The 14,973-nt window shown below is 37.8% G+C and overlaps 1 protein-coding gene across 1 annotated transcript in view; it reads left to right on the top strand.

The window, feature by feature from the left end:
* The window catches only part of LOC149203392 (phosphoenolpyruvate phosphatase-like), a 317,110-nt gene that overhangs the window by 117,741 nt on the left and 184,396 nt on the right, over positions 1 to 14,973 (top strand). The window contains exon 4 of the mRNA XM_089401855.1: positions 11,587 to 11,698. Coding sequence (XP_089257981.1) covers positions 11,587 to 11,698 — 112 coding nt within the window. The remainder of the gene's footprint in view (positions 1 to 11,586; positions 11,699 to 14,973) is intronic.

Below are 14,973 nucleotides of genomic sequence, written 5' to 3'. Positions count from 1 at the left end.
CTCACATTTCATTTCATCATCAATTGTGGGCTATTTCGGCCTCTTAGAAGAATTTGGCCTGGCTCTCATACCTTGCTACTCTTGTGCATATATGATCTTTGTGGATGCTTTGCTATTGGAGACTAGTCCTTGTTGTGGAGAAGTCATTTGGGATAATGAAGGATTGTTCATTGATATCTTGTGAATAGTTTTATTGTTAATATATTTTTATGGTTATTATATGCAATGTATTTTGCTAGGGTTTCTATATTCCCTGTCTAAATGCATATCTTCATATGAAGTTTTCGGTGAAATATTGCATGCTTTAATTAAGGATCTTGAACATCCCTTGAGGACCTCCTAGAGAGCTTTTCTTTTGCTTTTATCCTTGTATTGAATGATAGATAGGGTTTCAAAAGTGGAAAGTTAGGGTTTTCCCCCTTACTCCTTTCAAGTGTTTGATATTTCCATGGTAATTTCCCCTTAGACCCCATCACCCAAGTCATTGGCAGGCATTGGTTTCCACCTAGATAATCAAAAGTAATAAACTTCATTCTTTTCTCTCTCTTAACCAATTTTGACCCTTGAAGGCAAGCCACTAGGGCTTGGGTATAGGGCCCAATTCAACTAGGGTTGAAGCGTTGGCTTGTTTTGAGGTTATTCTTGCTGATTGAACCTTATCACATCTAAATCTTCCATTTTGCATGGTTGGAGCAACCTTTGAAGGGCTCACCTCACAAACCCTAGGCAATTCTAGTCTAGGAAAACTTGAACTAGCATTAAGGCTTCAACTTAGGGCTTGTTGAAGGCTTGTGGCTCCCTCTTTGTTGATCATATCTCTCTTACTATTACAAGTCTTTTCTTCCTCTTATATGCATAAGTGTGCCACCTTTTGTAGCATGTCATCTAAACCCTAGGCTATAAGTCCCTCTTTATAGGTTCTTAGAGGCTACGCTATTCCTTATCACATTGGATTGAGCCTTGTTCCTAGTCCGAGTGCCAAATCTAAGCCTATTGTATCTGTCACCTTTGAGGTATTGACTTAGAATATTTGTTAGGTGACTTATGCCGGGAAGCCTCCTGTTGTCGCACAAAGTGTCTAGGCAGCGCGACAACGCTCAGAGTAAGGGCTGTCACTCTTAATCCTTACTCACTCCGTTTAGACTCTCTCCTAGGCAAGTCAAGGGGGGTAGTCCCTAAGGTAAATGGATGAGAAAGCCTGTGGATCACGGGCTCTAGGAGATTTTAATGATGGACAACTTGATGAATCTAAACGATTAAATCAGATTGATAGATTAAACGCCAACGTAAACAAGACACGACCACAAGATAGAAACAATTATAGACCAGTGCCTTCGATATTTGAATTAACCATCAATAAAACAAGTTATCCAAAACATTCTCAATATGTGACGAAAAGTGACAATCATAAATAATTCACAAAAATGGCCAACACTGTTACATGCAAATGATTCCAGATCTAAAATGATTTTCATTCACTGCCCAGATCTAGACTCAATTAACTTTCTATAATAGCCAAATATGATTAAAAAATGTTTATCGCACCTTGATCATAGGAAAATCATAAAAATTGCATTTAATGACCAAATGACACTAAGGAACTTTAGGTTAATTTTTTTTAATTATTCTTTAGGAATTTAAATTAATCAAAGAAATAAAAAATTAAAATATTTAATGGGCCATAGGCCACATAAAAAATTCTAAAGTTTAAGCAAATAAACCCCTTAATTTTGTTTATAAATCCTTAGTCACCAAATTTAGATTTATGATTTAAAGTTTTTTTAATTTTATATTTTTAAATTTTTTTTGGATTTTAAATATTTTATATGTTTTTAGACTTTTGAAATTTTATATTTTTTAGATTTAAAATATTTTAATGTTTAGGATTTTTAGATATTTTATATGTTTTTAGACTTTTGAAATTTTATAGTTTTTAAATTTTCTATTTTTACGAAAATAAATCAAATTAAAAATCTAATCAAAAGTCAAAATCCAAAAGTCATAAAAAAAAGAAAACAAATGAAAACACATAATCTAGCCTAAGCCTAAGATCAAATGAAATAAAAAATATACAAATGCTAACCTAACTCACCTAAGACTAAACCAACGTGTATATCATAATGAAAATAAAGAAAAATATAACCCCAACCAGTATACATAAAAAAAATCGAATTTGTTTTGTTGTTGTTCTGCAGGTTTGCGTGAAGAGCAGAGGAGGCCGGGATAGCGTGGAGAGGTGAGGGCTTGATGGCAGGAGGGAACCACATTTGCGGGAGTGACTGCATGAGGATCTAAGGCAGCGAGGGAGGATGGAGATGAGTGTTTGTTTGTAGGTATGCGGGTATATGGAAAGGAGCGATGAGGGACTGCATGATGGCAACTACGGGATAGCACACAGGTTGAGAAGGTTGCGGAGTGAGGGGAGGCTACTTAGATAGGCAGCGTGGAGAAGGCTGCGGGGTGACAGAGGAATGGATACGCAAGTGGAAGAAATGGCTCCCTGAGGGGATATGCGGATGCAGGTTAGGGACAAAAGCGTGGGAGAGAGAAACGTGAGAATGGAGCAGCGTGAGAGGGCTGAGGGCTACGACAGGGAATGAACACGCAGCTAGGGAGATAGCACGCAGATGGAGGCTGCGTAGGAGAGGGTTTGATGGGAGAGCTGTTGGGATGGCTGCGTGGGAAGGCCAAGGAGCTAATGCAGATGAGGAGCATGCGGAGGCTGGCTGAGTTGTGAGATAGGGTAGCGTGGAGATGATTGCGGGGTTCGATGGCTGCTTGGAAGGAGTTTGGAGCAGCGGGAAGTAACCTAGAAATTTTCCAGATCCCCTTAAGAAAAATTAAAAACCCAAACCCAGACCATAAAAAAAATTTCGAAGCTTTTCAGAAAAACGAAGATGAACACAAAATCGAAATTTTCCTGCTCAGAAAAAAAAAAACAGGCAGCCAATCTGCAGAACTTCCACCAGAACCTCTAAATATTTTCCAGAAATCTTAATAAAATTTTTAACTCGCTTTGCTTCAGATTTCTTTGAAACCCTTAAAAATTCCAGATTTTAAAAATTTAAAACTCTTGGATTGCAAAATCTCTGGACAAAAACCCTGCTAAAAATGATGCTGATGGACTTTCAGAGATCCAGATCTTACCCTCCGGGGCCTAGATTTGGACTTTGCACAACCTTCAGCTTCAGATCTGTAACTGTAATACAAACAGAAACACCCAAACGATATACACAATGACCTGAAAAACACTACAACCCTGAAAACCAAAATCAGAAAACTAAAATTAATTGCAGACCTATGTACATAAATGGAAGATCTATCAGATCTAGGGAGTGTGAGTGTGAGTCTGACTCTGCTTCCAGATCTGATGATCTGTGGTTCTCAACAGCTAGATTTAACGATTTAGCACAGATTTTTTTTTTTTTTGAATTTTAGAGGAGGTACTAAGCTCAAAACCCTCATGCATCACCCATAAAAAAAATATCTTATGATAAGCCCAGGATCAAATTCAAACTGGGTCTTCAGAAAACACGGATCGGGAGTTGGCTGGTTCAGCCAAGAACTTCCTTGAACGCCCGATGATCTAATAATCCAAGATTTCCTGCAAAACTCAATTCAACCGTTAACATAGAGTGAGAGAACTATAATAAAATTCAGATCTAATGGAGATAGCTGCGATTATATTCAAAACTTAAATTATCATTCAAACCCCAGCGACTGAGAAAGATACCTGTACTAAAATCGCTCTTCAGAAGCTATTATTAATGGCAAAAAGGAAATTACGCACGAAAATAATACATCTTATAGCATTTTCATGAAGAGTATTACCAGCATAAATTTAACCCCAAAGTCTTTCTTTATTGCTTAGAAAAGGATTACAAGAGAGAGCTTTTCACCTAGTACACGATCAAAAGTTCGGATGACACTGACTGAAAAATGACCTCCTATTTAAAGATAAATCTTCCAACGGCTAGTTCGAGTGATCTCGACTGTTGATGAGGATCAAAATTTCTTTTAATCTCATCTGTCGAAATTTTAAATGTTGAGGAAATTTCGAATTTTTCAATTAAATGCATTTTAATAAATTCAAAAATTAAAATTTTGCATTTATTTCCTCAAAACTTTGACTTTGACTTAACCCCGGGACCCAAGGCATAAAATTTAGCAAAATAATCAGTTAACCTTAGTCCCTGGACCTGTGAAGATTTAATTTTTTAATAGATCCACGAATTTTACCTTTGGAAAACTTAAATTTACCTAGGATCTAGGACCTATGAGGGGATAAATTAATTTTCTAACCCTCAAGACACTTTACATCATGATTTTTTACATTTTTACATCTCAAGAGGGAAAACCCATTTGCAAAAGACCCCCACATACTATCCAGTTCTGCGACACAAATATAATCTAGCAGATCAAGCAATTTGTAGTAAAATAACCTAACCAAATAGTTAGGAATATTCCCAAATCACTTTTACATAGACTCAATCTAGAACACTAGGACTCCCCTAAGATTCTAGTGACAAAATCCATTTCGGCTTTGGGGTAGGCTGAAGGAAAACTCTGCCGACCATTTGAGAATTGATCGGTGAGACAAAAAACCTCCTGGAATGTAGATCGTTACCAGAAAACTAGGTTTACCTAGGTGATTACATACACGACACGGATCTGCTGAGATTATTTACATTATACACATGCAGACTGGGTTTACGTTATAAGATGATTCTGATGCTGACAATGATAGCTGGATGGTAGGAACACGTCGATCAGGCACTATCCCTTTGCGAAAAAGGGGGGTGTACTGCTATGGGTTGTTGACACGTAGTGGTCAACATCTGGCTCTACTTGGGGACACATTGCTGCACTGGAGGAATGTGAGAATCTAGAATCTGCATCCAAGCAACACACAACAAAACATAAGTAGCGTCTATCCAAAAATCATCATATAACGTTAAGCATAGGAAAGATATAAGCTCTTCATTTATTAACTAGTCTAACAACATGAAAAACCAAATCTAACTACAAAATGAAACACTGAAATAACAGGGCATAAGGTTAGAAATACAATACAAAGATGCCCCATGGCATCAGATGCGTTCAATATAGTGCATACTGAGCATTTCCTTGCTTTCAGGCAAATCTGTTGGTTGTTTCTCGAATGTGCCATGTTCAATCCTGCATATAGTAGGACTTTTTCCTATCCGAAAATCAAGTTGCTTACGGCCATTTGATGCATCAATAAAGAAAAAGTTATTAGTTCTTCTATAATTTGCTTATCATTTTCCCTTTCATGGTCGACACTGATTTGACAACTTGTTCCTGCTTTTCCACTACCATGGATTTGATTTGCAACGGTACAGGTGGATGGCACATTCTGATATGGAGAGTTGTCTTGAAATCTTTCACCGACAGCTCGATCCTTCACAAAATCACTTTCAGTTTGTTGCATAATTTTAGGGGCACAAGGCAAGCTACCTTGATAACCATATCTATCTTTAAAAGCATTGACGATGTCTTGTAAAGAAGCGAAAGAATCTTCGGGATATTTATTAAACCAATTCAAACCATCACCCTCTTAAGAAAAAGCAAATAGATGCATTTTGACATCTTCATGATCATACTGGGGAGAACTACAATATATGAGCATTATATGAGTAAACCTGCATAAATGCTTTCTAACAGCGTCTGAATCACCACCCGAGAACAAAGACAATTTATGAATGGCCACTTCCGAAATATCATGGAGAACATCAGTAAAATGACATGGGGTAAACGAATAATCCATGATGAATAATGAGGGACCAAATGGATGATAGAGAGAGACCTTTGCTCAAGAAAATCAAGAGATCCACAAGAAGCGAGCTTCGAGTAGAAATTCTTGTAGAAATGAAAGAAGTGGAGTCGCCACTTGAACATGAATCTAACTCTAGGATCCAAAAGGAAACAAACAACCGGATATAAGGGAGGGCTTCTTGTCTGAGAAAAAATAAATAAAAAGAAATGGAGTTGCCACCCAAACAAGAAACGAACCGAGATTTGCAGGTGCTAAAAGTGCAGATGAAACGATTAATGAGATGACGAAAGATAGGGTGATGAAAAGATCAAATGACGCCAGGAAATGCTGTGCCGCTCGACAGGCTAATGAATGGCAGAAAAGATGAGATGATTGAAATGATGAAAGATGAATGTCGTGGGGACCAAGGACAGAAAACTCTATCCCCGACAACAACTCCAAAAAATGTTGTCGCACAAAGTGTTTAGGCAGTGCAACAACGCTCAGAGTAAGGGCCATCACTCTTAATCTTTACTCACTTCGTTTAGACTCTCTCCTAGGCAAGTCAAGGGGGGTAGTCCCTAAGGTAAATGGATGAGAAAGCCTGTGGATCACAAGCTCTAGGAGATTTTAATGATGGACAACTTGATGAATCTAAACGATTAAATCAGATTGATAGATTAAACGCCAACGTAAATAAGACACGACTACAAGATAGAAACAATTATAGACCAGTGCCTTCGATATTTGAATTAACCATCAATAAAACAAGTTATCTAGAACGATTCTCAATATGTGACGAAAAGTGACAATCATAAATAATTCACAAAAACGACCAACACTGTTACATGCAAAAAATTCTAGATCTAACATGATTTTCATTAACTTCCCAAATCTAGACTCAATTAACTTTCTACAACAGCGAAATATGATTAAAAATGTTTATCACACCTTGACCATAGGAAAATCATAAAAATTGCATTGAATGACCAAATGACACTAAGGAACTTTAGGTTAATTTTTTTTTTAATTATTTTTTAGGAATTTAAATTAATCAAGGGATTAAAAAATTAAAATTAATGGGCCATAGGCCACATTAAAAATTCTAAAGTTTAAGCGAATAAACCCGTTAATTTTGTTTATAAATCCTTAGTCACCAAATTTAGATTTATGATTTAAAGTTTTTTTAATTTTATATTTTTTTAAATTTTTTTGGATTTTAAATATTTTATATATTTTTAGACTTTTGAAATTTTATATTAGATTTAAATTTTTTTAATGTTTAGGATTTTTAGATATTTTATATGTTTTTAGACTTGAAATTTTATATTTTTTAGATTTTTTTATTTTTATGAAAATAAATCAAATCGGAAAAATATAAAAATCTAATCAAAAGTCAAAATCCAAAAGTCATAAAAAAAGAAAACAAATGAAAACACATAATCTAGCCTAAGCCTAAGATCGAATGAAATAAAAAATATACAAATGCTAACCTAACTCACCTAAAACTAAACCAACGTGTATATCACAATGAAAATAAAGAAAAATATAACCCTAACCCGTATACATAAAAATAGTCGAATTTGTTTTGTTGTTGTTTTGCAGGTTTGCATGAGGAGCAGGGGAGGCCGGGATAGCGTGGAGAGGGGAGGGCTTGATGGCAGGAGGGAACCACGTTTGTGGGAGTGACTGTGTGAGGATCTAAGGCAACGAGGGAGGATGGAGATGAGTGTTTGTTTGCAGGTATTCGGGCATATGGAAAGGAGCGATGAGGGACTGCGTGACGACAACTATGGGATAGCACGCAGGTTGAGAAGGCTGCGGAGTGAGGGGATGTTGCATAGACAGGCAACGTGGAGAAGGCTGTGGTGTGGCAGAGGAATGGATACGCAGGCGGAAGAAATGGCCGCGTGAGGGGATATGCATCATGAGGGGATATGCGGATGCAGGTTAGGGACATCGCGTGGGAGAGAGAAACGTGAGAATGGAGCAACGTGAGAGGGCTGAGGGCTATGACAGGGAATGAACACGCAGCTAGGGAGATAACACGCAGATGGAGGCAGCATAGGAGAGGGTTTGATGGGAGAGCCGTAGGGATGGCTGCGTGGAAAGGCCAAGGAGCTAATGCGGATGAGGAGCACACGGAGGCTGGCTGAGTTGTGAGATAGGGCAGCATGGAGATGACTGCGAGGTTCGATGGCTGCTTGGAAGGAGCTTGGAGCAGCGAGAAGTAGCCTAGAAATTTTCCAGATCCCCTTAAGAAAAATTTAAAACCCAAACTTAGACCATAAAAAAAAAAATTCGAAGCTTTTCAGAAAAACGACTACGAACACAAAATCGAAATTTTCCTGCTCAGAAAAAAACAGGCAGCCAATCTGCAGAACTTGCACTACAACCTCTAGATATTTTCCAGAAATCTTAATAATTTTTTTAACTCGCTCTGCTTCAGATTTCTTTGAAACCCTTAATTCCAGATTTTAAAAATTTAAAACTCTTGGATTGCAAAATCTCTGGATAGAAACCCTGCTAAAAATGATGCTGATGGACTTCCAGAGATCCAGATCTTACCCTTCGGGGCCTAGATCTGGACTCTGCACAACCTTCAGCTTCAGATCTGTAGCTGCAATACAAACAGAAACACCCAAACGATATACATAATGACCCAAAAAACACTAAAACCCTGAAAACCAAAATCAGAAAACTAAATTTAATTGCAGATCTATGTACATAAATGGCAGATTTATCAGATCTAGGGAGTGTGAGTCTGACTCCGCTCCCAGATCTAATGATCTGTGGCTCTCAACAGCGAGATCTAACGATTTAGCACAAAAAAATTAAAAATTTTTGAATTTTAGAGGAGGTACTAATCTCAAAACCCTTCATGCATCACCCATAAAAAAATATATCTTATGATAAGCTCGGGATCAAATTCAAACTGGGCTCTTTAGAAAACACGGATCGGGAGTTGGCTAGTTCAGTCGAGAACTTCTCCGAACGCCCGATGATCTAATATTCCAGGATTTCCTGCAAAACTCAATTCAACCGTTAACATAGAGCGAGAGAACAATAATAAAATTAAGATCTAATAGACATAGTTGCTATTATATTCAAAACTTAAATTATCATTCAAACCCCAGCGACTGAGCGAGATACCTGTACTCAAATCGATCTTCAGAAGCTATTATTAATGGCAAAAAAGAAATTACGCACGAAAATAATACATCTTACAACATTTCCATGAAGAGTAACACCATCAGAAATTTAACCCCAAAGTCTTTCTTTATTGCTCAGAAAAGGATTACAAGAGAGAGCTTTTCGCCTAGTACACGATCAAAAGATCGGATGACAATGACTGACAAATGACCTCCTATTTAAAGATAAATCCTCCAACGGCTAGTTTGAGTGATCCTTGTCAAAGTGATCTCGACCGTTGATGAGGATCAAAATTTCTTTTAATCTCATCTGTCGAAATTTTAAATGTTGAGGAAATTTCGAATTTTTCAATTAAATGCATTTTAATAAATTCAAAAATTAAAATTTTGCATTTATTTCCTCAAAATTTTGACTTTGACTTAACCCCAGGGACCCAAGGCATAAAATTTAGCAAAATAATCAATTAACCTTAGTCCCTGGACCTGTTAAGATTTAATTTTTTAAAGGATCCACAAATTTTACCTCTGGAAAACTTAAATTTACCTAGGACCTAGGACCTATGAGGGGATAAATTATTTTTCTAACCCTCAAGACACTTTACATCATGATTTTTTACATTTTTACATCTCAAGGGGGAAAACCCATTTGCAAAAGACCCTCACAGACTACCCAGTTTTGCGACACAAATATAATCTAGCAGATCAAACAATTTGTAATAAAATAACCTAACCAAATAGTTAGGAATATTCCCAAATCACTTTTACATAGAGTCGATCTAGAACACTAGGACTCCCCTAAGATTCCAGTGACAAAATCCATTCCGGCTTTGGGGTAGTTTGAAGGAAAACTCTGCCGAATATCTGAGAATGGACCGGTAAGACAAAAAACCTCTCGGAATGTAGATTGTTACCATAAAACTAGGTTTACCTAGGTGATTACATACACGACACGGATCTGCTGAGATTATTTACATTATACACATGCAGACTGGGTTTACATTATAAGATGATCCTCAGGCTGACGATGATAGCTGGATGGCAGGAACACGTCGATCAGGCGCTATCCCTTTTGCGAAAAAGTGGGTGTACTGCTATGGGTTGTTGACACATAGTGGTCAACACCTCCCTTGTGTTGAAATTCCATAAAGAGTAGGAGGTGGAGTGCTGAGGTGATAGTGGCCTTAACTCCATTGTTTTATCTTGGTATAGCCCTTGTCTTGTGAGGTCTCTCACAAGACCTGCTAGATTTTGAGGCAACACTACTGTAGAACAATGGAGGGTTCCCATATATGTTCAAGATTCTTGTTATTTGGACTGACCCATGACCACCTCCAAGCCTTGTCAATATGGTAGTGCTCCATTCAGCAGATGATGTAACACCTTAAAACTTGTTCCATAAATTGTCATTTATATGCTTAAGGCTTTTTACTTTGCAGTAGGTCTCTGCACTCGGATCCCTACTGTTGCTAGGACCAGAAGTTCGAGATGTCTGTCAGTTCACCTTACAAAACAAGAGAGTCACATCCTCCAATTGATTACATCCCATTATGTTCTCTGAAACTATAAAAGAGCAGCCACATAAATATTGAAACAGAGCATCAGCACTCAAATTCAAACACCCCTTAAAATGATATGTTTGATCTTTCCTTGTCGATAACCACTCAAAACGGATTGAAACAAAGCATCTATGTACTCAGAACCTCAGCCAAGAATTTTAATCTGTGTTCTATTACTTGCCTCGATATCAGCATTTGCTTCTCGTTTCAGGTCTCCACATGATCTCTCAATATCAGAACTGTCAAGGATTCATTTATTGTGTTCTCTCCTCTTCCTGAATAACCTTTAATCAACATCTGTTACAAACTTGTTTACAGCCTCATACACATGCTGCCACAGGTCTGATAAATCTGGGTGCAAGTAACAAAACCACCCCCCATAGTGCCTTAATTTTGATCATAAGCAAACCTGCCTGTATCCATTGCTTTGCCTTTAAGGAGAGATCTCAATAAAGATGAATCAACGTTCCTCAAGTCCCATCAAATAAAGAGAATTGCTACAGGAGGAAAAGTAACTCCTGGTTCTATTTTGAAATTTTCAACTGTTTATCTCCACAGATCTCTCACATGCTCTCTTGGTGAATTCTCTTTTACGTATTGTGAAAAAAAAAATGCTCCAACCAAAGGTGCTGCTCCCAAAATGTATCCTTTGAAAACTTGTGGATAACAGGGCCATAACATGTTCTGCACCATTTTGTGCATTTCCTGTTTCATTTTACATGTCTCATTACGTGAAATATTCTCCCTCAGAATGCTTTGAACATATTTTTCAGATTTCTTTCTCTATGATCGTTTTAGTTTGCTAATGAGAATGCATAATGTTTTGTGTGTGTAATATATGTATGTGAATATCCAGTTATGGTTCTATTCAATATGGCGTCTACGTAGATATAGTTGCAATTTAATTAGAAAGAGTTAAACTCTCATATGACTTTTGTGCTTTATTTATAGGTATTAAAAAATTAACGCTCTTAACAACCTCCATACCATAAATGTTATTGTGTCATATGTCTTCGTTGACTGCAATTTACTAATACATGTATAGAATGATTTATAAATCTTCATGGCTCTTTCGAGTAACTATTAGCATTTTCTGTTCCAGTATAATAAGAAGTACTATTACAAAATTGGGAATGGGAGTTCTGCACGAGAGTTTTGGTTTTTCACACCTCCAAAAATTGACCCTGATGCTGCCTATAAGTTTGGAATAATAGGTATATTTCGAACTTCAACTTACACCTAACTTTTTACATGATTGAATTCTTTGATATGGTGGATGATAGGGAGTGAAAGAAAACACTCACAATAATGATGTATATGTATATGGATAAGTCATGGGACTTAATTTAAGCTATTTGTTGCTGGCTTGAAGAAGTACTCCAGAGTCCAGTCTTCTTCTGAGATTTTTCATAGATTTTTTAGAAAGAGAAGAATGTTGAAGTCATCAAATTGAAGAAAATAAGGTGTTTCTCCACAGATCCTGTAGAATAGTTTCTACAGGCATAATTGTAGAACAGTAGAAGGCCCCAAGAGGGCCCAAAACCAGGATAGATTTCCAGGAGGGCAGACAAAATAGCAGGGATGAACAAGCCTTTCTGGCACTTATTCCAATAATGCTTTAAAGTTTAAACCTTCCAATAAATATTTCTTTTCCAGGCTGAGCACAAACTAATGTTCTTCCTTATGTCAAATGATTACGCAGTGTTGAGTCAAATGTTTTCTCTTGAAGAATGAGTTTGATACAACTGTTGTAGAATGCTTGCTCAAATATTTTTTTGGCTAAATAGCACCATAATACATGATTTTATAGCCTTTAGAGTGGATAGAATAACCCTCAAGCTAACCCACAGAAGCTTGCCTCAATCAGTCACCTTACCATGTTAAATTTTCCCCAAGCAGATCCAACCTGACTTTGATACCCAAGTGTTTTCCAGAGAAACTGTTTTTCTGACCGATAAGAATTTTACAATGATTTAAGTTCTGCTAGGGCCAAAACAGGCTTGTTTGTTTGCAAATCCCTCTTGGTCTACTTTCCTTAGAGACTAACAATATAGTAACCTGGGATGTGACATCTCTTGCCTCTTTGTGTTTTGGTCCTTGAAGACCATTCTTGAATTGGATGAGCTGACGTCTTCATCAAGTACTCCATGATAACCCTGTTCAGTAACCTTCTTGTGTTACTTTCAGTTATCTTTAGCTGGTTTTTCAGACTATTGCTTTCAGTAATTCAAGGTCCATAATTTGGTTCTGCATGGTTGAATTATATCTAATGCTTTGAATAATATAACGCATATGAAATACTAGATGAATCTTTCCTGTTGTGTACATGCCCCTGCTCCCTTTGCTGGCAGCTGGGTAGCTACTTTACCCAATCTCAAAATTCCATCATTACCATTCAGAATTGTAAATTGTGATTTGTGTTGGGACTGTTACCCACCAAATAGTGGGCAACTCCATAGCTAGACTGGCCACCATGTACTCTGCTCTGCTGAACTCAGTGCTACTATGGTTTGCTTCCTGTTGAACCAGGAAATGGCTGCCAATCCCAAACTAAAGCAGCACCCAGAGGTGCTGTTTTGATCTGTATCACTTACTGCCTAGTCTGAATCTGAGTACCCCTATAACCTCACTCCATCTCCAACAAGGTATTGCACGTTGTTTTTCCACGATGGAGTCTAGAATAGAATCTTAAATCATTGACGCTACCAATCCAAGTATCACAACAAGACTACTTTGCACAGCTGAATATAAACACCAGTAAATCTACTAGTGCACAAAATATGCACAAATTTTTACAAATTTAATCAACAACCCAACTTCATTATATTAATCAAATTGATAATACAATAGTCTAGGGCTCCCGTAATAGGGATAATGGTCCTCATACATCCATTGATACAAGACAACAACAACTAGGGCTTTGGTGTCAGTTCTTTGACAACCCATCTACCCTTAACAAAGTACACTGACCGTCTAGCTGATGGAGAGATCCTCACAGCTGCCTTGGTCGTACCCTATACACATTTGCCTAGTCCTTTGGCTCCTAATCTGCGGCAACACAACTCTACCTCTATCAATGAACCAACTCTATTATGTCACAAAACTTGGCTCCACCTGCTCTCTCGCTGACCATTCTTCCTTTAATGCATCAACACTTTGAGACCCCTGTCGATTTGTTCACAAGTCCATTTGTGAACAACTCTCAACTTCCCATTGTTGCTCCTCAACTCTTTTGGGACTTTCTTCTCAGTAGAGCCTTCCTGTGCTGCCCGATGAAGACACACTTAGCGCCGGAGGGCTTCCCACTACCATTTTTGAATGTCACTTCTCCAACAATGAACTTAGGGCATGGAGGATTGCCCAACTTCTATTGTAGATGCCCTTCTCCACGAGGCAAGCCTAGGGCTCCAAACTGGTCTTTGCTGATCAAACCTATGAGCTCTTATTCTCCCACTTCTAACAATCCCATAGTCCTTCAAGAGACTTGTTTCTTAGGGCTTGAAGCAAGCCTTTACAATCCTCCACAAGTTGTTTTTTAGGCTGTTCCAACTCTACAAACTTGGTCCACTCTCATGCTGACCTCCAACAGTCCACGAGCATCCAATACAATGCTGTAGCATCTGCTCACTGGTTAGGGCATCCAAATGCTTTGATTACCCTTTTTCTTGGCTGCTAACAGACTTTACAAACTGTTCTCTTCTAGGACCTTATCCTCTAGCATCCAACCTTCAACAAGATGACATCTGCAACTCACTGTTGCTGCCTCCTTGCCATTGATTTCTGTGCATGCACAAGACTGGTTAGGGCACACAACAACCCTAAACCATTGCTCCAAAACTCACTGTAATTCTTGTCCAAACTCTAACCTATTTTGTTGTCCTTTCCTTGACCTCCAAGACACCTTGGTGCCCTCAAATAATCTCGGACTGCTACAGCAATTTAGGGCTGCCTCAAGGCACAAGAATTAGCACTGTTTGAAGCCTCCTTGAGCCTTGTACATCTGCACTGGTCATGGAGATGAATGTGCTCCTTCAACCTACTCCAAACACTTACTCTGTGGCTACCTGTAAAAGGGATATAACCCACACAAAACATGCACAAAACAGCTCAAAACATACCTCTACTGCTGCGGCTTGATCTGGCAAGAAGTCTGTGAAATATGGAAATTCCAAATCCTACTGCAGCAACTGATAATATTTCTTCTATTTTTAAATTAAATGAACAAATTATTTGCAGTTATCTACGACAAATATCGAAATACATACACTGTAGTCTTCACAAATTAATTACTGCTGAAAAATAAATGTAAGGAAGATATTAGCACAACAATAACACATTAACACAGTTATTTTTGGACAATTGTCCTCGGAAAAACCCAACGTGGGAAAACTGGTGCAGCAGATGAGGGTTTCTTTTATTATTCTTCAACAAAATCTCATGTACAATCTACAGATAGCAGAATAGAAGAAGAATCACTCAGAGAAATTTT

This window comes from Pinus tabuliformis, chromosome 2_1 (assembly GCF_031772625.1).
Source record: "Pinus tabuliformis cultivar Carrire ecotype Pingquan chromosome 2_1, CPIR1, whole genome shotgun sequence".
Lineage (NCBI taxonomy): Eukaryota > Viridiplantae > Streptophyta > Pinopsida > Pinales > Pinaceae > Pinus > Pinus tabuliformis.
This window is presented reverse-complemented; position numbering and strand designations above follow the sequence as displayed.